This window comes from Daktulosphaira vitifoliae, unplaced genomic scaffold, assembly GCF_025091365.1.
Source record: "Daktulosphaira vitifoliae isolate Bord-2020 unplaced genomic scaffold, ASM2509136v1 Scaffold_2, whole genome shotgun sequence".
Classification (NCBI taxonomy): domain Eukaryota; kingdom Metazoa; phylum Arthropoda; class Insecta; order Hemiptera; family Phylloxeridae; genus Daktulosphaira; species Daktulosphaira vitifoliae.
The window spans coordinates 718292-745627 of record NW_026099573.1 but is presented as its reverse complement, the minus strand read 5'-3'; the positions used below and the strand labels follow the sequence as shown (position 1 = coordinate 745627).

The window sequence follows — 27336 nt, the reverse complement described above, 5'->3', positions numbered from 1 at the left end:
TAACATACTATTTAAAATTTAATGTTTTAAGTATAGTATTATTTTAATTTCATTAAATCGAAAGTTGACACTGGTTTCTTTTGAAGTTAAAAACAAATACAAAAAACCAAATTTATATTTTTATATTTTTACATCCGTTTATTATCGTGATTTTATTTTAATTTACATTAAATAAATAGATACTTTAAAGTTTTCAGTCGTGTAAATTAATCTCCAATATTCTTTTATCATACAACTGTAAAATAAAATAACACGTTTTATGTGTAACACGTTAATATAACACATAAGTGCGAGCGTGTCAACGAATATTGATTTTTTTGAACAAACAAGTGCGCAACTTCAGTACCCGACCGACCTGCTACGATGTAGTCTTGCCTGTATAAAACAACACTTGCGAAAAAGTCTTCTAGTTTTAAAGTGTAACTAGAATATAAAATTGACTTAAATAACATTTATTAATAAATTTGATTTAAAAAATAGTTACTTACGTTATATAGTTATTGGAAAATGAGGTAAGATAATCAATTTTACAAAAATTAACTAAATATTGTAAAGATTAAAAAAAAAAAATGGAAGCTCTATAAGATTTTTTATTTATAATTTTATACTTATAAAAGTTTACGTATGAGATATTATTTTATTATAATATGGCATAATTTGTTAAAATTACACAAATAAAATAGAATATTATTACAATGATTAAATCACTCATCTGTACTATTTTACTGTACATACTATTATTCGACCAATTGTTATAGTAAAAGTACCTACACAAATAAGCTAACGTCATTTACATATGTTGAATGTTCTAGTTTTTTAATTACACATTTTATCGCAATAGTCATGTAATGTTAGTAGGCGTACTCAAGGATTTTATTAAATATATATATATATATAGTTTGGAAATTAGTAGTATGAATTGAGTTTTCATTTGTGAAAGTAAATATTATCTATACTTTTTATCAGCAAATATTTAGACGTATATTTTTTGTAGAATTTTCAATTATTTTAAAATACAGTAAGAAAACATAGTTAATTTGCTACTTGTATCAAATAAGGCAACAATAATTTAATTTAAAATTTATTATTTACTTATATTAAGCTTGCAAAACTGTTTAATTTGTAATCAAAATAATATTGAAATCTGTTTTAAAAAAAATGAGTTTTAACTTTGATGCAAAGCTGAGAAGGAATTAATTTTACTATGATGAGTTTTTTTTTTTTGTGGCCGTTGCCACTTTTTCTCAGCTCTCACTGAACCGATTTTCTTACAACGATACGTCAACTAATCACAATTCGTATCTAATTGAAGACTAGACATCCTGAAATTCGTAGACAACATTACAATAATAACGGAAAATGAAAGAGATCTAAATAATATTTTAGGAACATTGTAATAAGCGATGAAAAAAGATGTACATATAAAAATGAACGCAAAGAAGACGATAGTCCTAGTATGTAGTAGAGACAATAACATAAGAACAAGAATACAATTAAAGGACGATGAAATTATAGAATAAGTAGAATATTTCATATATTTGGATAGCACTATAAGCTCAGATGGGATATGCAAAAAGGAAATTATAAAGAGAATATCTCAAGCATGGTGGCGTTTAATAAGAAATCTCCAAAAAAATTAGAATTCTAAAAATCAGTAATTTTTCATTATTTTTTTTTACTTTTAGCTTCAATGCGAAGCTGAGAAGCTATTAATTTTACTATGATGTGTTAATTTTTTATTATTTTTTTTGTGTGTCTGTTAATACTAAAAACCGCCAGTCAAAAAAACCTTTTTTTGTATTTTTTTCTGAATTCTTATTGAGGTGAAAAAAATTATTCAAAATGAATAATAATAAATAACATTCAATCAAATTATTCAATGAATATCGAGGATCCTATCACTGTAGTCTCCTCTTGCGAGAAGAACATTCTTATTCATATTTTAATATGAATAAAAATTAAAGCATATTACTACATGGTTTATTTAAGTGTCTGTCGTTCATTTTTCTCAGCTCTCACTTGACCAATTTAAATAACCATTACGTTAAAAGAACACGATTTTAATCTTGTTAAACTTATAATCCCTAAATATTACAAAAAAAAATCCTTAATTAATTAATAAATCCGTCAACAATTTTGAAGTACAATAAATACTTAATTGTTGTATACATTTTTGTTTGTTATTTATTTTGTATCACTATTTTCAAAAATTAAATTTATGAATAGATAAAATTTTGTAGCTTATATCCAAAAACTGATTTGAAATTTTTAATAATTTGTATAAAGGATGATGTTTTCTTTCGTGTCACTAAAAAAAAAAAAATTTAACAGGAAGGATTGTTTTTTGAAATTTAAACATTCAATTTTTTTTTTTTATGTTCTTAAAAATTTTCTAAAACTAACAAATTTGAGGATATAGAATTAAAGAAGCGTTTAACCAATTTCTTATTTTTCAGGAATGTAAAACTTAATTTTTAAGTTTCAATTTAAGCTAATAAAGAATTTTTATTTCGTCTTAAAAAATATATGTCTCCCAATATACCCTATAACCTTATACACCATTTTTATATTAAAAAATATTTTATATATTGGTTAAAATAAACTAATTTAAATATTCCTAATTTTATTAATACGTTATTTTAATTCTAGACGATATCGGCATTTTTGTAAAATTATCATATATATCATATGTATTTTCTATAGCACTTCTCCAGAACAAAGTGTCCAATAATTGTCTGTTATAAGCTAACGACTTTATTTTTTACATTCTAATAATTAGAGTTATTGCATGTAAAAAAAAATAGATTATTATTCTAGTTGTATTAATAATGTTATACAATACTATATTCAAACCTCTTATTCTTTCTTCTTTTGAGGCTTTTATAGGCCATTTAGGCCCAATTGTCGCAACAACCACTTGCTTCCATCGATATCTATCTTTTCTACTCTGAGTTCTTTCAAGTCCTTGGCTACTCTATACTTTCATCTTTATGTAGGGCAAAGATGGAAAGATTCAAACCTCTGCCAACTTTATTAAAATATTATATTATATTTGCATTAAATGTTTGATAGATATTTTTATTTTCAGACTATAATCTACAATCAACTTATTTTTCGACAGAAAATTTAATTGAGCATGACAAAAACGATAATTTACTACTTCACTTCGGAAAATTATCAAACGTTTTATTTTTATTTTATTACAGTTAATAAAAAAAAAATGTTCAATAACGTAACATAAATATTTCACATAAATATATATATATATATTATATATACAAATTTATTTAATGTTTAAAATGATAGCAATACTATGATATAATGCATAATAAAAAGAACTTTTAAAGATCTCATGACAATATTTGTCAAATTTAATAAATCAAATAGTTTTTCGCCTATTTTGGAGCAATATTTATTCATAACTGTAAATAAAATTTATTAAACTGTGATAAAATTGAATTACAATAAAAAGCTACCAAATCTTCTTTGGATTTTTATTATAAAAATTAACTAAGAAAACGTGATATGAGTGAGGATCGATACTTTTGTCCACGACTTGTTGATTATATTACAATTGTTGGAGCTCATCCTTTTTCATTAAAACGATCTACACTGTATGATTTACAAAATAATTCGAGCATCGACCAATATAACAGTGATTGTAACAAAAACACCAATGGCAGTTTTTATATACAGGTATTTTTAAATTTAAGTATTTTTTTTCATTATAATTAAAAAAAAAAAAATTTTTAATTTAAAAAATGATATAATGTGTTACTTAGCATATATTGTAAGAATTATGAATAATATAAAACATTTTTACTATAAAAAAATAATTTTACATCATAATGGTTGGTCAATAATTAAAGATAAGCTCTCAAAATATAAGGGATTGTAAATTCTTTTTAAAAATAGAAGTGATAAATCATAATAAGTAGCCCTAATTTTGTCAGTGGAAATTATTTTAACTAACATTATTGTATATTAAGCATTATTAGTCAAAAATAAATAATTTTTGCATCATATTGATATCTATTAACATATTTTATTTACGAGAAGTTTATAAATCAATGATAGTGGCATAACTTTATCAATATCCTGAAAATATTGGCATTAAACTCCAAAATCCTATGATTCAATAATAGCAATCTGTTCATATATCTATATAACAGTTACACATTAAGATACAATAAGTAATAACTAGGAGCGGTCATCCCGCCTTGAACCAACGGTATTAATATTTTTTAAACCCCATATTAACAAAATATGGTTCTAAAGACCTTTTTTTTTATCACTTTGCATTTCAACAAAAAAAATTCTAAAAAAAATTAGCATGCTAACAAAAATAAAAAAGAAACAAGTCACTCTCTCCCATAAAATGAGTTTTAAATACACTCCTAGCAAGAACACATGTATAATGAAAAGTAAACTGCTCAGAACTCATAAATTATAATAAACGTTAACACATACTTCAATCGGAATATATTGATTATATTCACTTTATTATATTCATATTGAAAAAATTTTATCAGCTGAATCAGAATTTGAAAAAAAATCTTCAGCATTACTGCCTGGACCTCCTAAATCAGATTTACATCTAGGATTTGTAATGAAGTAGTTAAAGTAACTAACTTTGTATCCCTTTGGCGTTTTGATTATTACAAAAAAAATTATAATTTACCAAAAGAAAGTAAGAAGAATTAATGAAAGTATTTTAATATTAATTTATATAATAAAATTACACATATATAGGTCTAAATTATGGCTATTCATCTTCTAAGATACATCATTAATAATAAATATTGAGTTTCACAATATGTAGCAAGACGAAAAAAAATAGAATAGATGGTTTTGTTATGAATGTTATGAAGAGAGGAATTGGAAACTGTAAGAACAGTTATGAAACGAATGTTGAAGTAAAAAGGGGTAGAGAAAGACCAAAAAAGAGATGGAGAGATGTTTTTGAAAGCAATGTGAGGATGGCTGTTGTGTGCGTAGGTCAAATAGGAGATCATGTCAAGTGGAAGTTTAGAATAAGTTGGCTGACCTTAGTAGTTGGGATTAAGGCGAGGAAAAAAAAAAACAGAAGAAGTTCTATATTATGTGGAAGACAATGTTCATTCATAAATATATACATAAAACACGTACAGAATTCAATATATTTATGATTAGAAGCTAAATAAATATGTCAAAACACACTGGCGTATGCAATGATGGGGGGGGGGTTGAACAAAATTTATATAAATTTTGCAGTTTAATTTGGGTGATATAATAAAATTCTTACCAGGATATCACTCATTCTATTTATGCTATGATCATATGAAAAAAAATAGTAGCACTAATTTAAAATTTCACCATTAGAACACACTTGAATCATTTCATTAATTTTATATAATACCCAACCCAACCCAACCTTTGTATAGGCTATTGTTTTTTTGGAAAAAATTCATTCAATACACTTCCTTTTATTAAGTAAAAAAATAATTTATTCGAAATTTGGTTGAAATTAACACATGCCATAGAGGGTTTAAAATTCGACAGTAAGGGTGGTTTTTCGATTTTTGTCACTTATCTTACAAATTATGCTATTTACAAAAAAATATATATCATTAAATTTTTGCCGTCTATAATGTTATTATCAAAAAACCGTATCTATAACACATAGTTAAACAAATTAAAAAAAAGCAACATGTTATTATCCTAATGGAGTTTCCAATACGAAATTCACCTCCCAAAAATATTTTTTTTAACTACTTATAATTATCTCTTGAGTGATTTTGGGCAGTGTACAATACACACCGCCAAAAAGAAAAACAATAATTATTATTTAATTACTGTGCAAATATGTGTATCCTCAGAAGATACACTACCAAGTCTAGGTTAATATATATCATCGGTATTATACCACATGTAAAATGACAAGGATATTAAAAAAAAAGTTGACTTGGTGAATACTAATATTAAAATAAAAAAGTAATTGATTGCTTGTTTATAATACACATTATGAAATAAGTTAACCAGAATCGGTCCCAACCGAACCGATTTCTTTCAATGATATGTCAAAAGATCACAAATCGTATCTATTAGAAGACATTACCCTCAAAAATTGAAAAAATGTCCTTCGTTCCTCGTAAATGGGTGAAATATCTAAAAAAATTACAATTTTAAAAATCTGTAAATATCGTTATTTTAGTTTCGATGCGAAGCTGAGAAGTTGTTGGTTTTACTATGATGTGTTTTTTTTTTGTGTTTGTTACCACTTTTTCTCAACTCTCACCAAACCGATTTCTTTCAATGATAGGTCAAAAGATCACAAATCGTATCTAGTCAAAGACATTACCCTCAAAAATTGAAAAAATTCCCCTTGTTCCCCGTAAATGAGGGAAACCTCCAAAAAAATTACAAATTAAAAAATAGCTAATTTTCGAAATTTGTTTTACTTAAAACAAAGAAACTTTTTCAACATTTTTTTTTTGATAGATGCATGATATCATTACCTATCATTTGGTATATTTTTTTTATAAATTTGACCCTTTATATGCCTACAGGTGGGGATTAAAAATAACAACTTTTTCACAAAAAATTAACTTTTTCAACTTAACTTTTGAAAGTGTACCGAAAAGTCTGACACTTTTATATATATCTTAAATTAAAGCTAATGTAATGCACTTTATTATGGAAAAACAAAATCGGACTTTATTTTGTCTTCACGGTGAAAATGGCTACCAAATACTATTTTTGTGTGAAAATTTTCGATTTTATTTTTTACATTTTTAACTTTATAATGCTGTAACTAATTGAAAAGTGTATAGATCAACACAATTTTTTTGTGAGAAATAATATTTTTTTATAATCCCTTTATCATTTGATATACTTTATCTTAATCAAGATATTAATAAGGAACTAGCAGATCATGTAGCTTTTGGAATAATCCACCAATTTTTTAAAATTAAACACTATCTAACGATTTGTATCGAAGCGTAATTTTTTGATATCATTTTTGATATTTTTTTAATTATTGTCAGATATCATTATACTTGATCTAACTATGCTACGTCACTACTGTGCCACGACTCCCCTGTGCTGGGTTTTTTTTTCTTAAAACTGTCATAAATTTTTTTTAAAATTAACAAATCAACATGAGTTTTTTATATTAAAACCTTAGATATTTGCCTTTAATTTGATATCATTTTTTGAAAATCTAACACTTAACTTGCTCACATGGGGGATTTAAAATAAAAACTTTTTTACAAAAGTAAATTATTTTACTTAAATTTTGAAAATGTTCCAGAAATACTGCGTCCTTTAAACATATATTATATTAAACCTTATTTTGCATACTATGAATTGAAAAAAATATTTTGTCCTGTCGACTTATCTTCTACGCGTAGTTAAAAACCTGCTATTTTTGTGTTAAAATTTTCGATTTTATATTTTCAACTTTAAATTATTTTAACTTTTTGAAAAATATGTGGATCAATACAATTTTTTTTATAAACACTTTATGATTACTTCTTTCATTTGACATACTTTTTTTTTTATAATTGGACTATTTTCCTTTATACAGGTGGAGTTTAAAACTTGAAACATGTGTATAAAAAGTAGGTATTTTTCAACCTAACTTTTGAAAATGTTCCGGAAATACTACATACTTTAAACATATGTCAAATTATCTTACAATATATACTATAAGTTCAAAAAAAAAAAAAACCCCAAAAAGTTAAGTTGAAAAAGTAAATTTTTAATAAAATAGTTGTCATTTTGAATCCCCCTTTGTGTGCAGGTTAAGGGTAAAATGTATAAAAAAAATATACAAAATGATAGGTAAATGTCTCATGTAGCTATACAAAAATTTTTTATATTGATTTGGTCATTTTTAAAAAATTTATGGCAGTTTTAAGTAAAAAAACCCAGGGTCGTGGCATAGTTCGATCAAATATAAAAAAATAACGCTTCGATACAAATCTTTAGATAGTGTTTAATTTTTAAAAAATGGTGGATTATTCCAAAAGTTACATGATCTGTTATTTCCTTAAAAAATATTATTTCTCATAAAAAAATTGTGTTGATCCATACATTTTTCAAAAAGTTATAACATTATAAAGTTAAAAATTTTAAAAATAAAATCGAGAATTTTAACATAAAAATAGCATATAGTAGCCATCTTCACCGTGAAGAAAAAATAAAGTCCGAATTTTTTTTTTTCCATAATAAAGTGCATTACATTAGCTTTAATTTAAGATATATATCACAGTGTCAGTGTTTTCGGAACACTTGAAAAAGTTAAGCTGAAAAAATTAATTTTTTGTGAAAAGTTGTCATTTTGAATGCCCCCCTGTGGGCAGGAAAAGGGTCAAATTTATAAAAAAAATACATCAAATGTTAGGTAAAGACATTATGCATCTATTAAAACAAAAATTATATTGATTTGAAAATTAGCGATTTTTAAATTTGTAATTTTTTTGGAGGTTTCCCCCATTTACGAGGAACGAGAGAAATTTTTTCAATTTTTGAGGGTAATGTCTTTGACTAGATACGATTTGTGATTTTTTGACGTATCGTTGAAAGAAATCGGTTTGGTGAGAGTTGAGAAAAAGTGGTAACAGACACAAAAAAAAAAAAAATTATCACAACAAACATGAAATCATCCTGAGAATGATAAAAGAATTGCCTAAGAAGGCGATTATTTATCTTACATACATCTTCAATGCAATTTTACGAACTGAATACGTTCCAAAACTTTGGAAAAAAGCTCAGGTCATAAACATTAATTTTAATGTATTTATATACATTATTATGTATTAATCATGTATTTATGTATGAAGTATACATATGCATATATATAATAATACTTCAATTTTTAAAAATCAAGAAAGTCTACATGTCGATTTTGAATAAACCTGTGTAATAATTCAAGAATTGTTAAAATTAAAAATTTGTTTTTTCTCCCCTGAAAAATGTAATTTTATTTTAGAAATTCTTTAAATTCATTTATGGTATCTCAGCTTTTATTATATCTTGTACATTTTAAGCTGTTATATATTTTACTGATCTTATTTAATTATATATATTTAATGGCTTTTTTAGAACCCTGAGGTACTACGAAGATATCCTTCAAATGATCATGAAGACTTCATTCTACCTGAAACTATGTCATTTTTCTGTCAACCAGAAGGTTGTACTTCCTTCCTAGAAAGTCGATCAGAGTGCAACAAAGTAACATCATTTGTATTTACACTTACAGATAAAGATACAAGTAATTGTTTTTTTATAAAAATAATCTATTTACAATTTATCTAGATTAAGATTGGGCCACAATCTTTAGATTCTATCTCCCATTGTCCGTTATATAATTTCGAAGCGGTTGGCGACTTTTTCATAAAAATTTTAAATAATCAAACTACTTATAAGAAATTCTATATATATCAGTTCAACAATAAATTGGTATATGACTATTTTTGAAACATAAATTAAGTTCATTTTAAGACCCTTGCTTGTAACTGTTGGTTACAAGTAGTAATTCAAAATGTGAACTATGCACAATTTACTTATTTTTTAATAAAAAAAAACTTTAATTTTCAATTCTGACACAATAATGGCAATATTTTGTAATTAAAATCAAAAGTATTATGGCCTCATTAACTTAGTTGGTAACGCATTGTGCCTAGGTACGTAAGTAACAGGTTTCGATTCTATTGCGATTGATAAGTTTAATTGTATTAAACAAAGAGAAAGATAACATGTGGCACAGCGGTGTTGGTAAATGATCACCGACAATAAGTCTAAAAGTGAAAGGATCTCGGGGTATATGTTTATACAGAAGCACATCTGATATATATATTATATATATGAATATAGGATAATAGGGTAACCAAAGGTCACAACTTGGCTTCTACATATAAACATTATACAAATGTATTTATTTGATCTGTGAATATCGTGTATTATACGACTTAAGTCAGTTCATTTCCGATGACCTACTTTACTCTAATTATATATTACTTAAAAAATGTTTCGGTGAAGGCATTATTATAGATTTAATAAACAATTAAATGTTTTCAATTACCTCCAATTATCCTGGTAAGACAAATATTTGGTTGCGATGACTTTTGTATTTGATGTCACTATTAATAATATATAGGCATATATGTCCAAATACTCGCTTAAAATGACACGATTATTATTTTTCATATTAATTTGCGTAAAACAATTTCTTTGAACAATTTTATATTAAATTTACCCTAAGTTAGAATCGAATTTAATAATTTAGATTTTATGTAAACCCCATTTGTGTATATATATGATCTACTCTCGGACCTTCTGTGTAGTATTTTATACTAACACATTTAAAACCTAATAATTGATGTCCTGTACAATAAACTATTGATAAGTGGCCTACGTCATTTGAGCCATCGCGGAGTAATCTAAAGTAGATGCAAGCTTAATTTAAGTTCTTTGTGTAATAGATTGTACTAGTGTACTACACTCCAGTTCCCACGGTATTCCCTTTTGAAAAATAACTAGGATCAGACTAGCTTGTTGACAAGTGGAGAAACATTTTGGTTAATCTATGGTTAAATAAAATTTTAATTATGATATAATTGTGCTAGTACTCTGTCCATCCAGGTCTGGCTCTTCAATAAACAATATACACTATGCAATATAATCGTATAGTTTTTTATAATGTGTAGAGTATGTAATATATTAATTATTCCAATAAATAAAATACTGATATTTCTTTATTTATTAATAAGTAATGTCTACAAGGACTATAGTGTAGACAAATAAATAGACATAAATGATAATACAATAATTAAAAAATCATAGGACAATCAATCTTATTATTTATTATTTTTAATAAAAATGAAACATAAAAATATTCTTGCTGTAATGACAAATGTTATAAATTATATAACCTAGCTATTTCATTCAAAGTTTTATCTAACATTTTAATATTATATATTAAGAAGTATAAAAATGTATTATCCAATATAATATTTAATGATATTTAATTAGAATTCTATGCCGTTGAACCAAACTCATTTCCTGGACGAACCAAAGAGTAATATAATACTTTAAGGCATAAAGAAACATTTGACAATTATGTTTAATGAAACCTAGGTTTATAAAGCTATATTAAAAATGTATTCTATGTATACATTAAACAATAAGTCGTGTATATAAATATATCTAGATCTTTAATAACATTCAGGATAATATACAGGAACTCAAATGAATTTTTATGAAGATAAAAAGATATTTATTTAGATTTTTTACATTGATGTCTTAACTTTTATTGTAACACCAAACAGAAAAATTCATTTTGGAGTAACATACAATCTTAATAAAATGATATAGATTTTATAGATCATCAGCAAATGCTACATAGTTGCTATGACGAAAAGTTGTACCTTTCTCAGTAATTAAAATTAAAAATAATATTGGAGATAGAACACCAGATAACTCATCAAATATGCTGTGTGTGTATTTAACTTGTTGAATACGTTTAAATAAATATTATTGAAGTCATGCAAACAACGGATTACACTATTAAGGAAAATTTGTACTATTTTTATTAGAAAATGGAACGAAATTTTGAAAGCCTTCATTAATCATTTATGTGGAATTTACTTAGAGCTTGTTCAAAGTTTTTCATTTCAAACAATTTATTCCATTTACGCAGTTAAAAAATCTTGACAAATCATTAAAATCAGCTTTATTAAAATTATATTAAAAATTAAAATCTCTTTTATATAAATAAGTTGTACAGGTAATATTATTAGTTATTATTAAAACCAAATGAATACTATCAATGTTTTTTAATACAGAAGTATTAATATTATAATCGTAATATTATAATATAGTATTACTAGTATACATATAAAAAAAAAATTCTGACTTATGATAGTCATATTTTATGTAAAATCTTTCGTCGAATCCAGAAATGAAGTTCAAATTACAATAAGTACAACAGTTTTAGAGTTATTGCAAAATTAGCGTTTTTCATGTGCCGCAAAAATGTGTTTTCGTTATTTTAATTATCTTTAATTTCATTTCTACCGATTTCAATTTTTTTATATAAAATTAAACAATATTAAACGACTTATAACTTTTGTCTTGAAAAATGTTTGATCTGACTTATTTTTTGTTTATTATCCAGGGGAACACTGTTTTGGAGATATATTTTTATTGAGCATATGTATTAGTTATTACATGTATTAAAATGTGTTACTGTATTACTCTCTTGCTGTTACAAGTAATAGCTTTTAAGAGAGAACGTTAAATATAATCAAATAAAATGCGTGTGTCTGAATTTTACGCTCGAGGGCAGCAAAGAGTTCAACGATGTTTTGGATCGATAGGCAATGTTGTAGATGATTTTATAATAATAATATTTTCTAATGATTATATTAATCACATATTTTAAAAATATACATACATTATTTATTATCAAATACAAAAATGTGTACTTACTGGGGGAACAATAATGTTTTTGCTTCTAGTGTATATTTATTAAATCGGGCCAGTTAAAGAAGTTCGTATCTAGTTGGATATACTACCCTCAAACTTCGAAAAATTTCCAATTTCCCCGTAAATGGAGATATCCTGAAAAATTCACATATCGCATTCAATAACATTCCTTCATATATTTTTTAGTATCCTTCTACCTTTTATTCCTTCAACATTAATTTCTATAACTTTTCTTACAGCTTCCTCATAACACGACCAAACCATCTAAGAATATTTTATCTTATCTTAATCACGATTGACGCTACAACTATACTTCCTCAATAATCTTTTCTAGCCACTTCACTTATCCATCTACGCATTCTCATCTATGCTACATTCATTATCTTCTCACTATTTTGTCAACAGCCCAACACTCTGAACCATACATCAAGCTGGTTACACTAGAATTTACCTTACTGTCTCATTGGAATTTTTCTCATAAAACTCCAAACGCTTCTTTCCAATTTAACCACTTAATTAATTTACACTTAATCACTTAATCATTTGGAAAAACCAAATGTCGTAGCCCAATGTGTCTCGGTGCTAACGCCTTGAAAAGATGCGGCACAATAATCACCAAGAAAAAAATTAAACACTAAAAATATATTTGTAAGTGTCTTTGCGCTGTCCGCCAGTACAATGTTCTTTAGATCAAAGACATTAAGCTCTAAACTAACTACCTAATAAAAAAATTTACAGTAAATTTTCAGTATTCAATAAAAATTTTAAGTTTGGTTGGATTTATAAAATAATTTTTAAAAAAACGTGGCATAGATGGGACAAGTATAGATGATATCTGATAATGATGAATAATTACAAAAGCAACATCAACTCATATTTCATTAATTACACTCTGATTAGTGGTTCTTTGAATAAAAAATATAATATATGAATAAATACTAAATATAGTAATTAAATTTAGTATGAAATTGGTATTCAATAATTTAATATTTTATTTTATACGTAGAAATTATAAAAATAGTAGTTGTATATTTCTTTACTTTTAACGTGTATAAAAATTTAAAAGCGTTGATTTAATACTTTTCAATAAATTTTTTTTGTTACTTATGAAGAAATATACTGGTCTACAGGGAACTCTTATTAGACGCAAAAATATACTTTTCTAAATCAACTTTCCGCCCTGCTTTCAAATCTAAATTACACATTTTTTATCACTTATAATTTAGAGATCATTACTAATTAGTAAAAAATAAATATTTACGTGTAAAAAAATAATTAAAACAAAAAAAAAAAATTGTTTTCAAATTATTACTGATTTTGATTTTTAATCAAAAATATTTTTTAATCCTTTAAAGTTGATTTTTTTGAAAGTTTATAATATAAAAAAGTTGAATTTGTTACCATACCTTTTAGTTCAACTTGCAAGTTTGAGAAATTGACATTATTAAATAGAAAATTGTATAAGAATTAAAAAGTTTTATTGTTAAGATTAATGTGCAGTCAGGAAATTTTATAAATACCATTAATAATAAATTTATTAGATAAGCTCAATATTTTTGGTCAACCCAACCGCCTCATAATGCTAAGAGATCCAAAGGAAGAAAATAAAATCCAATTGGCTAAGATGCAACGAGAAGCAAAAAAGACCTTGAGAACAAAAAAAAGACAATGGGAAAAACACAAAATTGAACAAAGTGAAAGCAATTACAGGAGTAATCCAAAAATTTTCTTCGGAAGAGCAAACGAGCAACCGAACGAAGTGGTCAATAAATTCAAAAGTATCTTTGCAGAATTACTAAACAAGAAGAATAGGGAAACAGTAGTACCTGAACCAGATGTTATAATAAAACAAGATCTGATCGAACCAACAGATGAAAAGGTAGATATAGCCATACAAATGCTCAAAAATGGAAAATCGCCAGGAGAGGATGATATAGCCTCAGAACTCCTAAAAAAAGGAGGTTAAGCTTTAGTACAACGGATGGGAAATAGAATTCGAAAAATATGGAAGGAAGAAACATTGCCGGTACAATGGAATACTTCTATCTTATGCCTAATATATAAAAAGGGAGATGCGTTGGATTGCAGAAATTACAGGGGAATATCTTTGCTGTGCACAGCGTACAAGATACTATCAAATGTATTATTAAACAGGCTAATACCTGTAATAACCAAAAGAAAGATAAAAAAATCTTTTAAATACTTAAATCTTTTAAAAAATTAAAAACTTTTAAATACCTTGGAGTGGGTCTGGACACAACAAAATACAAAGAAGAATAACTGCAGCTAATAGATGTCTTGGAATGTTAAAATCACTCTTTAAGTCTAGAATCCTCTCAAAAAGGTCGAAAATAACAATGTATAAAGTACTTGTTAGGCCTATTGCTTTATACCAGCGGTTCCCAACCTCGGATCGCGACCCAAATTAGGGTCACAGAGGTTTTCATGGTGGGTCGCGAAAGAATTTCTTACAGTTTACATATTATATTTTATTATATTATGATTTTAATTTCGGAAAAAAAAAATATTGTGATAATAAAATTATCGAAGATAAAATAATTTTAAATACCTATGTAAATGGATTGGCGCGGGCTATTGGCGGTCGTACCCTCATAGCGTGGTGTAGCTAGGTACTATACTAGTATACTACTATATGACGTAACAGGCATATAATTTCTATTTTTGTTCATAATATATTCTCGGAACGTCAAGGTGCGGTTTGGTCTTCATCGTAGTTTTGTATAAAATTTATACTATAAATATAATATGTATAACGTACGTCTGGACGTATATAAGTATTGATAATTTAATGATATTGTGTAATTCTATATTCTTATTTAATATTCAAGTGATTTAACTTTTTGCAATGGCTAAGTGCGCGTTACCGTATAAAGATGTTTTTTTGAAGTTTGGTTTTACAGAAATAAGAGATCGATCAGGATTAGTGCGTCCTCAATGTGTATTCTGCCTGCAAATTTTGTCTAATGAATCAATGAAGGAAAATAAACTCAAGTGGCAACTAAACACTGTTCACCCCACATTGATAAATAAACCATTACAATTTTGGAAGGAACATAAAAATAAAATAAAACGTATGCGTCTTGATTGTCCGTCCAATACACTTACACTTTCATTACAAAAAACAACAAAAGCATCATTTGACGTTGCTTGGAAAATCGCACGCTCTCAAAAGGCCTATAACATTGGAGAGGAACTGATTAAACCAGCAGCTATTTTTATGGTTAGAACGGTCTGCGGAGATGACATTGCTAACAAACTAGAATTAATCCCATTTTCGAATAACACTGTTAAACGAAGAATAGACCTTATGTCTGAAAATATTTTAAAACAGCTAGTTCATCAAGTGATTGCAGCTAATATATTTTCAATACAAATTGATGAATCTGTTGATATTCAAAATAACGCACAATTAATGGTATTCATACGTTATCGAAGTACTGACGATTTTCGGAAAGAATTTTTATTTTGTGAGCCTCTTCTTACATCGGCAACTGGCTTAGATATTTTTAATGAAGTTGATGGATTTTTTCGGGAAAATAATCTAGATTGGTGTAATTGCGTTGGAATCTGGTCGGACGGTGCAATGCTTGGAAATCGAATAGGATTTTGTAAACGAGTTCAGGGAATTAATTCAAAGGTTGTCATTATTCATTGTTTTTTATATCGTGAAAATTTAGCAACTAGAGCAATTCAGCCAGAACTTTATTCAGTACTTCAAGACGTAATTCAAATTGTCAATTTTATAAAAGTTAGAGCACTAAATTCAAGAATATTCCATGCCATGTGTGATGAGATGGGATCACAGTATGTAAATTTACTTTATCACTCGGATGTACGTTTGCTTTCCCGTGAAAAAATTCTTATCCGTGTTATGTCTTTGCGTTTAGAAATACAAAATTTTCTAATGGAAAAAAAACACTCATTGGCTGATAAATTCAATGACGATTCATGAGTTGCTAAATTGGCTTTTTTAAATGATATTTTTGGACGGTAAATGAATGGAATATTGAAATGCAAGGAAAGAATAGGACAATGATCGACATTGGTGAAAAAATCTCATCATTCAAACAAAAGCTCGGACTTTGGCTGGAAAAACTATCTCAAGGAAAAATTGCCACATTTGCCCTTTTAAGTGAATTTCTTGAAGATTCAACAAAAGTTACATTAAATGACTTAAAATTACTGCTTCAAAAGTACTTGAACAAATTACAGTTGGAACTCGATCGATATATACCAGANAAACAAATTACAGTTGGAACTCGATGGATATATACCAGAAAACGTAGAGCTCATTAAATACAGTTGGGTAAGAAATCCTTTTGAAGTTTCTGTTCATGAAGTTGGTGAAGACATTTGCGGGTTCCAAGAAGAACTTTTTGACCTTCAAGCCTGTCAAGTCTTAAAAGACAATTTTTCAAGAATGTGTTTGACGTAATTTTGGGCACAACTAAAAGATAAACCGATTTTATCAAGAGAATCCGAAAATGCATTACTACCATTCCCAACCACATACTTATGTGAAGTCGGGTTTCCTACGTTAGTTGTCCTCAAAACAAAGTATAGAAATCGCCTTGATTCTCAACACGATATGCGATGTGCACTTTCAATGAATATACATCCAAATATTGAAGAACTCGTGGAATATGTTCAGCATCAAGGAAGTCATTAAGTAAGAGTTAATACAACTATACCATGTCAAATTTGAAACAAATAATAAATTGCTTTTTATAATATTTTATGACGTAAATCACGTATTTTGTTCAGTTTTTTATTAGTATTTTTTTAATTTATTTTATTTAGTATTTAAGGATAGATTAATGTACCTATATATTAATCGATTTTGTGTTAATAAATAAAAGTATTGTTTGCAATTATGATTTTTTTTTTTTTTTGGGTCGCCAAAAGTTAAATTTAAAATATTAAGGTCACACTCATAAAAGGTTGGGAACCACTGCTTTATACAAATGTGAGGCGTGGCCCTCAACAAAAACGTATGAAAAAAGCTAGCAATATTTGAAAGGAAAATTCTAACACAAACTTTTGGCCCCAAAAAAAATGAGGAAACCAATGAATATGAGCGTAGAACTAATGATGACGTATATGAACTATACAACCAATCCGGACATAATAACAGTAATGAAGAGCAAAAGAATCGGATGTGCAGGACATATTTGGCGCGCTGTAGGAAAAATACTAAATAAAATAACCTCATGGAAACCATACAAAAAGAGACCCCTTGGCCGACCGAGACAACGATGGAGTGACCGTGTATATCAAAACAAGGTTGTTAGGAGTAGAAGATCCTGAAGAGATGGCAAAGGGTAGTGAACGATGGAAGGAGGTGGAAGTTGCAGCAAAAGGCCTTAATGGCCTATACTAAGCTTATAAAAAAAAAAGGCTTAATATTATTTTTGAATTTTTATTGTAATAGATCACTTAAATAGAAATCATAGTAATCATTTCTAAGTAATTTTTGGTGTTTAAAAATATTTTACAATTAAAATATTCAGAACATTATTGTAGGCGCACTACATTAACCGATAGACTAACTGAGTATTTAAATATAATCGTTTGATTAAAGTCAAACTATAATTCCAGTTGAACAATTGTAATCACTATTACAATTAAAATCAATATTTTGCACTGGTGAAATGACCAAATTATTTAGTATATTTTTTAGTGCACTGTATATAAAGTTAATTTAATAGACAATAGCTAGATATAAAATTAACTAAAGACAAGATTAATTTATTTCTATGATTACAAGTGTAAAGGTAGAATTTGACCACTAAGAAAACAAATAAGAATGAATTTAAATGATTACCAAGCTTTAAAAACTAGTAATACAACTGAAAATTCAATTACATGAAATTAGACTAATACAATTAATAAGAACTTACAATCTTATAAATGAGTTAAACAGCAACATGCATCAAGTTAAATATATAATGAATTAAATATGCTTAAAATTATAACTTAAATACATAACATGCTTTAGATTTGTGCTATTTACAACTTAATTTTAAATATACTTGTTTCAAAAATAATGACTTTTATAAATCAAGTAAGTAATGCTTATTTGATTTCTAAAAGTGCAAGATATTTCCTAAACTACATGGTAAAGGACCAATAGGAATAATTTATCAATAAAGTTTGTCATGTAAGGAACAAAAGGTGATATTGACAACTAATATTCAATTTTGTGAGTTATAGTGTGATTTTTAACATTAAGAAACCAGTTAGTTTCTGAAAAGACAAATGTAAGTGTAGACAAGAAATATAAAAATATTGAATATTAGCGACTGATCAACAATGAATTTTAATAATTATAATTCATTTTACATGACATTTTGTAAATGAGTAAAAGAATTATGAGATTCAACTGGATAAAGTTACACCACCCACAACAAAAGACTATTAGAACTCTAGTAATTGATTTCAATAATGATTGTAAGATTCTGACTTTGACTATTAAATGTACTACTAAACAATATTTGTTCAATATGACAATAACAAAATTTGTAATAATTAACTTATATCACCAATAGACCATTATTTACTATGAAATTTGAAATCAACCACAAAGTTTCTAAAACTTAAAACTAAAACATCGTTAATTTTAATGATTTACTTTAACTAAAAAAAACAAACAAATTGTTGCTTGAAGTGCTTGAGGATATATCCATGTTTACAGTTGAGTTCTGACGTTTCAGACTCATTGCAGAGTCCATCTTCAGAGTGATGGTTGCTAGTCGGTGGCTGCAACTATACTGGTTGGGTTTAAGCCAAGGTCTAAGCCAGTATAGTTGCAGCCACCGACTAGCAACTATCACTCTGAAGATGGACTCTGCAATGAGTCCGAAACGTCAGAACTCAACTGTAAACATGGATATATCCTCAAGCACTTCAAGCAACAAGACAATCCATGAAAGTTTTAACACATTCAAAACAAATTGTTGTTAAAAAAATCTACTCAATTGAGTGTATGAGCTGAGAAAATAATTAATAGTAAAAAAAAAAAACCATAAAGTAAAATAATATTAATATCAATAAGAAATTTCTTCTCGTGAGGGGAGACTACAGTGATGGGATCCTTGATCTTTATTGAAGTTATTGAATCTAAATGAGATAAAAATCAAATGATTTGAAAATTATTTTCTAACTCAAATAGAGTTAAGAAAAAATGCAACAATTTCATAGCCACAGGCAGGTTTGAACCTCGTAACCTAAGCACGTAATACATTGCATTCGTTGACCAAAAAAAATGGCAATTTAAGATACTTCAAATTTTAAAGTTATTTTACTAAGTTTAACTTTCTATTCTATGTCAATTATATTTGTGAAAATCTATGTACTTCCTTTGTAAGGTATTTTGAAATAAAATAAAATACAAAATCCAGAATTTTAGCACAAATATAGCATATTTTTGATTACGGTGACTATTTTTATCATGAAGTCAAATTTTTTTTTTTCAAATTAAATTATATTACATAAGCTTTAATTTAAGATATATATATAATAGTGTCAGTATTTTCGGAACATTTTCAAAAATTAAGTTGAAAAAGTTGCCATTTTGAAACCCCTTCTGTGGGCAGGTAAAGAGTAAAAAGTGCACAAAAGTATATCAAATGATAGGTAAATACCTAAAATAACTATATAAAAAAAATTGTAATGATTTGTTCATTTTAAAAAACCCAGCACGGGTGGGTGGCGGCACAGTGGGGTCGTGGCATAGTTGGGTCCAGTATAGATGATATCTGACAGTGATTAAAATCACTATCATAAAAAACACTTCGATGCAAATCTGTAGATAATGTTTAATTAAAAAAAAAAAATTGTCAAAAGAGTAGGTCAAGTGAAAGCTGAGAAAATAAATGATAGCTACAAAAAAAAAACCACAGTAAAATAATATTGATATGAATTTCTTCTCACGAAAGGAGACCCCTACAGTGGGATCCTTGATATTTATTGAAGTTATTGAATCTAAATGTGATAAAAATCAAATGAGTTAATGATTTTTTTCTAACTCAAAAAGAATTAAGAAAAAATTCAGTGTCACAGTATTACCGTCTCAGAAATTGTACCTCGCATTCGTCACTTAATAAAAATGGAAATTTAGCTAGTTCAAATTTTAAAGTTATTTTTCTCGACTTCAAACAAACAAAATAATTTAAATATGTTTAACTTATTATACTATGTCAATTAGATTGATATAATATTTATGAAAATCAGTGTAATCCCCTTATAATAAAATAAAATACAAAACCAAGAATTTTAACACAAAAATAGCATATTTTTGAATACGGTAGCTATTTTCACCATGAAAACAAAATAAAGTCAGAAATTTTTTTTTTTAATATTAAATTTTATACATAAGCTTTAATTTAAGATATACAGGGTGATTTTTTTATCATAACCCACTCAATTACTTATAGAATAATAATAATTTAAAAATTTTTTTTTATTATTATCATTAGTTACACATTATTCTTGAATTATTAACTATGTAATACTTTTTAAGTTCATCCCTTATGCCTGGTAAGGGTGTCAACTTTGTTTTTTTAAATGGTAACACATATTTTTAATTTAATAAAATGTTTGAGTTTTTAATTCAATAATAAATGGCATTTGAATTTTTAATAAAACTTAATTTGTTTATTAGATATAAACATTTAAAGTTTCAATTTTTTGAGTTAATATATAGGTATAATACACAAGGGATTACAAATACAGGTAGCTAATTGGTTTTTTATAATATTGCTATCACAGTCACGGCTTGTTTATTATCAATTATGACTATCAATAGATATACTTTTTGTATTGTCAGTTAGTGTATTTATAAACTCACAGCAATATACCTTACTATCATTGATAATAACAATGTTGTGTACCTGCTAATATCGATGTCATAAAAAATCAATTATCTACCTGTTTTTGTAATCCCTTGTATATTATACCTATATATTAACTGAAAAATTTGAAACTTTAAATGTTTATATCTAATAAACAAATAAAGTTATACTAAAAATTCAAATGCCATTTACTATTAAATTAAAAACTCAAACATTTTATTAAATTCAAAATATGTGTTCCCATTTAAAAAAACAAAGTTGACACCCTTACAAGGCATAAGGGATGAACTTAAAAAGTATTACATAGTTAATAATTCAAGAATAATGTGTATCTAAAGATAGTAATAAAAAAAAAAATTTTTTAATTATTATTATTCTGTAAGTAATTGAGTGGGTTATGATAAAAAAATCACCCTTTATATAAAAGTATCAGACTTTCCGGAACATTTTCAAAAATTAAGTTGAAAAAGTAAATATTTTGTGAAAAAGTTGTCATTTTGAATCCCTCCCTGTGGGCTGGTAAAAGGTTAGGTTTTATAACAATAATATAATATTGATTTGGTTATTTTTAAAAAATATATGGCAGTTTTAAGTAAAAAAAATTGAAATAATGTCCAAAATTGGCGATTTTTAAATTTGTATATGTGGAATGAGGGAAATTTTTTCAATTTTTGAGGGTAATGTCTTCAAATAAATACGATTTGTGATCATTTGACGTATCGATGAATGAAATCGGTCCAGAGAGAGCTGAGAAAAAATGGTAATAGACAGAAAAAAAAAAATCATAGTAAATCCAATACCTTCACAGCTTCGCATCGAAGCTAAAACATTATTATTTAATGAACAAATTAACTGAAACTAAAATATTTGCCAAAACAAAAATTCATTTTAAAATTCCTAAATAGTTTTCATTTAGTTTCTTTAAAGAAAAATATTCTATTAATGTAAGTCCATATTAATTTAAAAAAATGTCTAAGTCATAAAGAGTAAAATCTGGAGTTTAACATCCCAGATTTTGTGTGTTTTTAAATTTGTCGAAAGAACTGGTTTTTACGAGAAAAAATGGCTTTTTATACTCAGAAAGGGATAGTCTAATGATCTCTAGTGTGATCTTAGTAGCTGAGGCTTTTTATTCTAATTTCTTAATTATAATGGGATATACCAATGGTATTAACCAACCTAACGGTTGTAAAAAAAAATCACTTTAATGTAATTAAACTAATTAAAAACGTAATTAATTACAAATAACTTAATATAAGAGAGACAAAAGAAATGATTAAAAATAAGAATAATTTAATTAATTAAAATCTAGGCTAACAGAAAAATTCATTACTAAACATATGTAAACATGGAATAATGCCATTAGGTAATAAGGTCAGTTGGGGTATATAAGGGTTTTTTCGGCTAAGGTGGATAGTATGTGTTTAAAAATGATCGTATATCTACCGAAATAAGTATTAGTAATTTTTTTAGTAAATTTTGTGGCTTTTTGAATTTTAAATATTTTTAAAGTTTTTGTTATTATTTTAATTATAAATAATATTAGCTACAAGTGATCAATTTTTATTATACTATCTACAGATTTGTATTGAAGTGTTTCTTATAATAGTGATTCTTATCATTGTTAGATATTTATATATGTCCCAACTATGCCTCGTCCCCGCTGTGCCGTGACCAAATTGAGTTAAGTTTTTATATATGAAAAATTAAAAATTGAATTTTTTTCTAGCAAGGGTTCGTTATGGAGTCTGCGTGAATTTCTATCGACGAATTGATCAATATTACCTACGTTTTAATGAAAGCAATAGAAGAACTATAAACGAATATACAGATAGAAAATTGTCTGCAAATGATTACTCTTCATTATTTTTAAAATGGTAATAAATACTTTTTAATTTGTTTACACTCATTTTACCAATGTTAATACGACGATATAGTTAATTTCAATAGTGTAATTTTTGATAACATTAATTGGATACAATTTTAATTTAAGTTCGTTTTTACTTTTTTTATAAAAAAATATTCAGAATATTAAAATAAAATTAGACATATTACCATAAAAAAAAAACTGCAAGCATAAAATAGTTTTTATAAACATCATCCATAGAAAAATTACTACGTTTTTAATTTTAGTCATTTAGTATATATTTTATTTGATTTTAGTAAAATAAGTTACCTTTTACTATACCAAAATAATATAAGCAACAAAAGTTCACACACTCATGAGAACACTAGTGTTATTATTTACTAAATATTCATCTTAGTATTATTTATTTCCATATTAAAATTAGAGGCTATTTTCCAAAAACTAATAGGTAAATTTTAACAACTTCTTAGAAGAATCAAAATAAATTTAAAATCTAAATGTTTTGTAATAAATCGACATTTTTTATATGCAAAAACAAACCTTACCAAAAAATGAAAGTCATAGGAATAAATATATTTTATCACATTTGCCGAACTGCCTAAACCGATAGGTTATAGATTTTGCTGGAAATTTAATATGCCAATTGATAAGGTTCATAATTTTAAAACAAAAAAATGATATTTATCTAGGTAGCTTCTATCTATCTTTCAAAAAGTTATAGCAATTTAAAGAAAAAATTAATATTAAATATTATATCAAATCAGTATTAATTTAAAACAATTTTTTTTGTTCTTAATTATTTTTTTTTATTTAGATGCATGTCTTTATCTATCATTTGGTTTTTTTTTNTGAATATGAGAAAAAAAATAAATATATAGTTATAAGGTTCCTTCTATAATTGAAGAATACTTATACTAAGTAAACTAGGTACAATATTGATCATTTGATCAATTTCACATCCATATTTCAATGAATTTTCAAAATAAGGAAACAGAAATAAATAAATTTGGTTATTCAGGTTATTTTTATAGTTTTTAGTGTGAAATATTTTAAACATAAATTTTAAGTTAAAATATTTTAAAATATGAAGTTTTACTTTAATTGAAATATTGAAGAATAATTATTTATTTAATTTGTGTAAAGCAAATGATTTATTAAATACTTCCTACACCAAGGTATATTTGTTTCTAAAAAATTGTAATCGTTTTATTAAATTTTTATTAACTAAAATAGGTAACATAATAACTTCTAATAGTAAAAGTAAGGAAAAAGTTCAACATTTTGGTATAATCATCATTAATTCGCATTAATATTGTAGAAAATTAACTATAAAAAATTATCATATTTTAGCTTTGATGCGAAGCTGAGAAGGTATTAATTTTACTATGATATTTTTTTTTTGTATATATAATATATAATATATTTCGAAAAAAAAATTTGTGTTGATCCATAAATTTTTCAAAAAGTTATAGCAAGTTATACAAGTTGAATATATAAAATCGAAAATTTTAACTAAAAAATAGCATATTTAACTAACTAGGGCAGTTATTTGCACATTAAACATAAATCATCGGGATACATTTTTTTAACTTGTAGTATATAAAATAAAATAAAATTTAATATATGTTTGAAGGACACAGTTTTATCGAAACAATTTAAAAGTTAAATTGAAAAAAAATTCTTATTTGAATACTACCCTCTTGTGGGTTAGTAAATAGTCAGGTTTTCAAAAAATTTATATCATATTAAAAAGGAATACCTAAAGTTTTTGTATATCAAACTATAATGTTGATTTGTTCATTTTTGAATAAGTTATGATAGTTTTGAAGAAAAAAATGTCTAAATTGCCCGATTTTAATAATCGCAATTTTTTTGAAGATTTTCCACATTTACAGGGAAATTTTTTCAATTTTTTAAGGCAATGTCTTCATCTAAATACTATTTGTAATCTTTTGGCGTATCTTTGAAAGATATACGAATGGGTACAAGTGAGATTTTGAAAATTAATTGGTTTAATTTATTTTTTATATATAAAATCCAATTTTTTTCGGTTAGAATTTAGTTTTGGACACATTATTTTAGCTTCCATGCGAAGCTAAGAAGGTATTGGTTTTACTAAGATGTGTTTTTTTTTTTCTGTCTGTTACCACTTTTTCTCAGCTCTCACCGAACCGATTTCTTTCAATTATACGTCAAAAGATCACAAATCTAGTCGAAGATATTACCCTCAAAAATTGATAAAAATTCCCTTGTTCCTCGTAAATGGGGGAAACCTCCAAAAAAATTACAAATTTAAAAATCGCTTATTTTCGAAATTTCGAAATTTTTTTTACTTAAAACTGTCATAACTTTTTCAAAATTGAACAAATCAATATAATTTTTTTTATATAGATAATGTCTTTACATACCATTTTATGTATTTTTTTTATGAATTTGACCCTTTACCTGCCCACAGGGGGAATTCAAAATGACAACTTTTTCACAAAAATTAACTTTTTCAACATAACTTTTGAAAGTGTTCCGGAAATACTGACACTTTTATACTTATCTCAAATTAAATTAATACCTTACGTATATCCCTTATTTAACTTAGTTGTTGCTACTTATAATGAAAAATAAGAGAGATTGCAATTTCAAAAACATTTTTTGAATTATAAGACTTCTGAAACTATTTTATTGACTTATCCTAATGATATTATCAAGTCAAAAATTTAACTATAGGGATTTACAAATATATTTTTTTCTATTTGTATAACTATTTAGATCGTTTCCTACTACATTATAGTTGTAATGTTAAATAAATAAATGTAATTCATAATTTTACTTGCAGTAATTCAACTAGTTCTTCCCTTTCTCAGTCACCTGATGATCCACCAGCTCAATTCAATGATTTGGAAACAACTGTAAGTAATAAAGACATTAAAAACTATAAGTTTTCACAACAGAAAACATCATTTACAGTTTTTAATTTTTAATTCGTATGATAATAAAGTTGTTTGATATTTTGGTAATTTACCTACGATATGTATTTTACTTCGATGGAAAGCCGACAACGTATTATTTGTAATATAATATATTTTATTTGTTTATTAACATTTTTTTTTGTCTATCGCTACTTATAGTTATCTACTATTGGATCAATAATGCAAATTATCGTTATTTTATGCTTTTAATTAGACCAACTATTTTAAAAAATAAGCTTCTCTCTTTTCTCGGGGTTTATCTACACTATACTCCTTTAAATTTATTTTTAAATAAGTCATTCAAAATAACTAATTTTAAATAAATATTATTTATTCAATTATTCTTACTCCCTGATAATTAAAAAACGAAGGTGAATGTAGAGTACGAGACTCCGATTATAATTTAGTCTTATACATTACTAACATTGGTAGTATTTAGTAATACTATAGTATTTTGTGATAGTGTTATTAATCATTTTAAAACTTTTAACTTTACTAATTACCACTGAGCCGAAATTTCACTATTCCAAATTTTTCTTCCCCAAGATATTTTATACTTATGATACTTATAATATTTTAAAAATATATTGTATAAAAAATTGAATTTTTATTGTAAAATTATTGCTTAATTATTTTTAATTAAATATTTTTAATATGCTTTGTTGTAGAAACCAAAAGATGATTTATTCTCATTAACTTCACTATGCCTTTTATCTCATCATCCGTTTTTTTCAAGTTTTAGAGAATGTTTGTTTTATTTAAAAAACATTATCGACTCTTGCAATAAGAAATTATGCCTTCGTAAGAAAATAAAATATAATAGGTAAATACATTTATATAATAAAAATTGATCACTTGTGGCTAATTAATTAAGTAAAATTAAAACTATATTAAAAATATTAAACTCAAAGCCACAAAAAAATTAATGAAAAGTCGCGGATACGTATTTTGGATCAATGTTACCATTATCAACGCTGGTCAGTATGTGTTTAGCGTTGATAATGGTAACATTGATCCGAAATACGTATCCGCGACTTTTCATTAATTTTTTGTGGCTTTGAGTTTCATATTTTTAATATTTTTTAGTTTTTTAAATTAATAATATTTTTAATATAGTTTTAATTTTACTTAAATACATTTAGATTAATGATAATTAATATTT

The 27336-nt window shown here is 25.9% G+C and overlaps 1 protein-coding gene across 6 annotated transcripts in view; it reads left to right on the top strand.

The window, feature by feature from the left end:
* The first annotated feature begins 344 nt into the window (after window positions 1-344).
* LOC126897331 (MAP kinase-activating death domain protein) overlaps window positions 345-27336 on the top strand; it is a 102538-nt gene continuing 75546 nt past the window's right edge. For all 6 annotated transcript variants that reach the window (XM_050670855.1, XM_050670856.1, XM_050670854.1 and 3 more), the window contains exons 1-6: window positions 345-512; window positions 3089-3696; window positions 9088-9256; window positions 23074-23221; window positions 26042-26114; window positions 26843-26997. In XM_050670855.1, the coding sequence (XP_050526812.1) occupies window positions 3526-3696; window positions 9088-9256; window positions 23074-23221; window positions 26042-26114; window positions 26843-26997 (716 nt within the window). In that variant the 5' untranslated portion in view covers window positions 345-512; window positions 3089-3525. The remainder of the gene's footprint in view (window positions 513-3088; window positions 3697-9087; window positions 9257-23073; window positions 23222-26041; window positions 26115-26842; window positions 26998-27336) is intronic.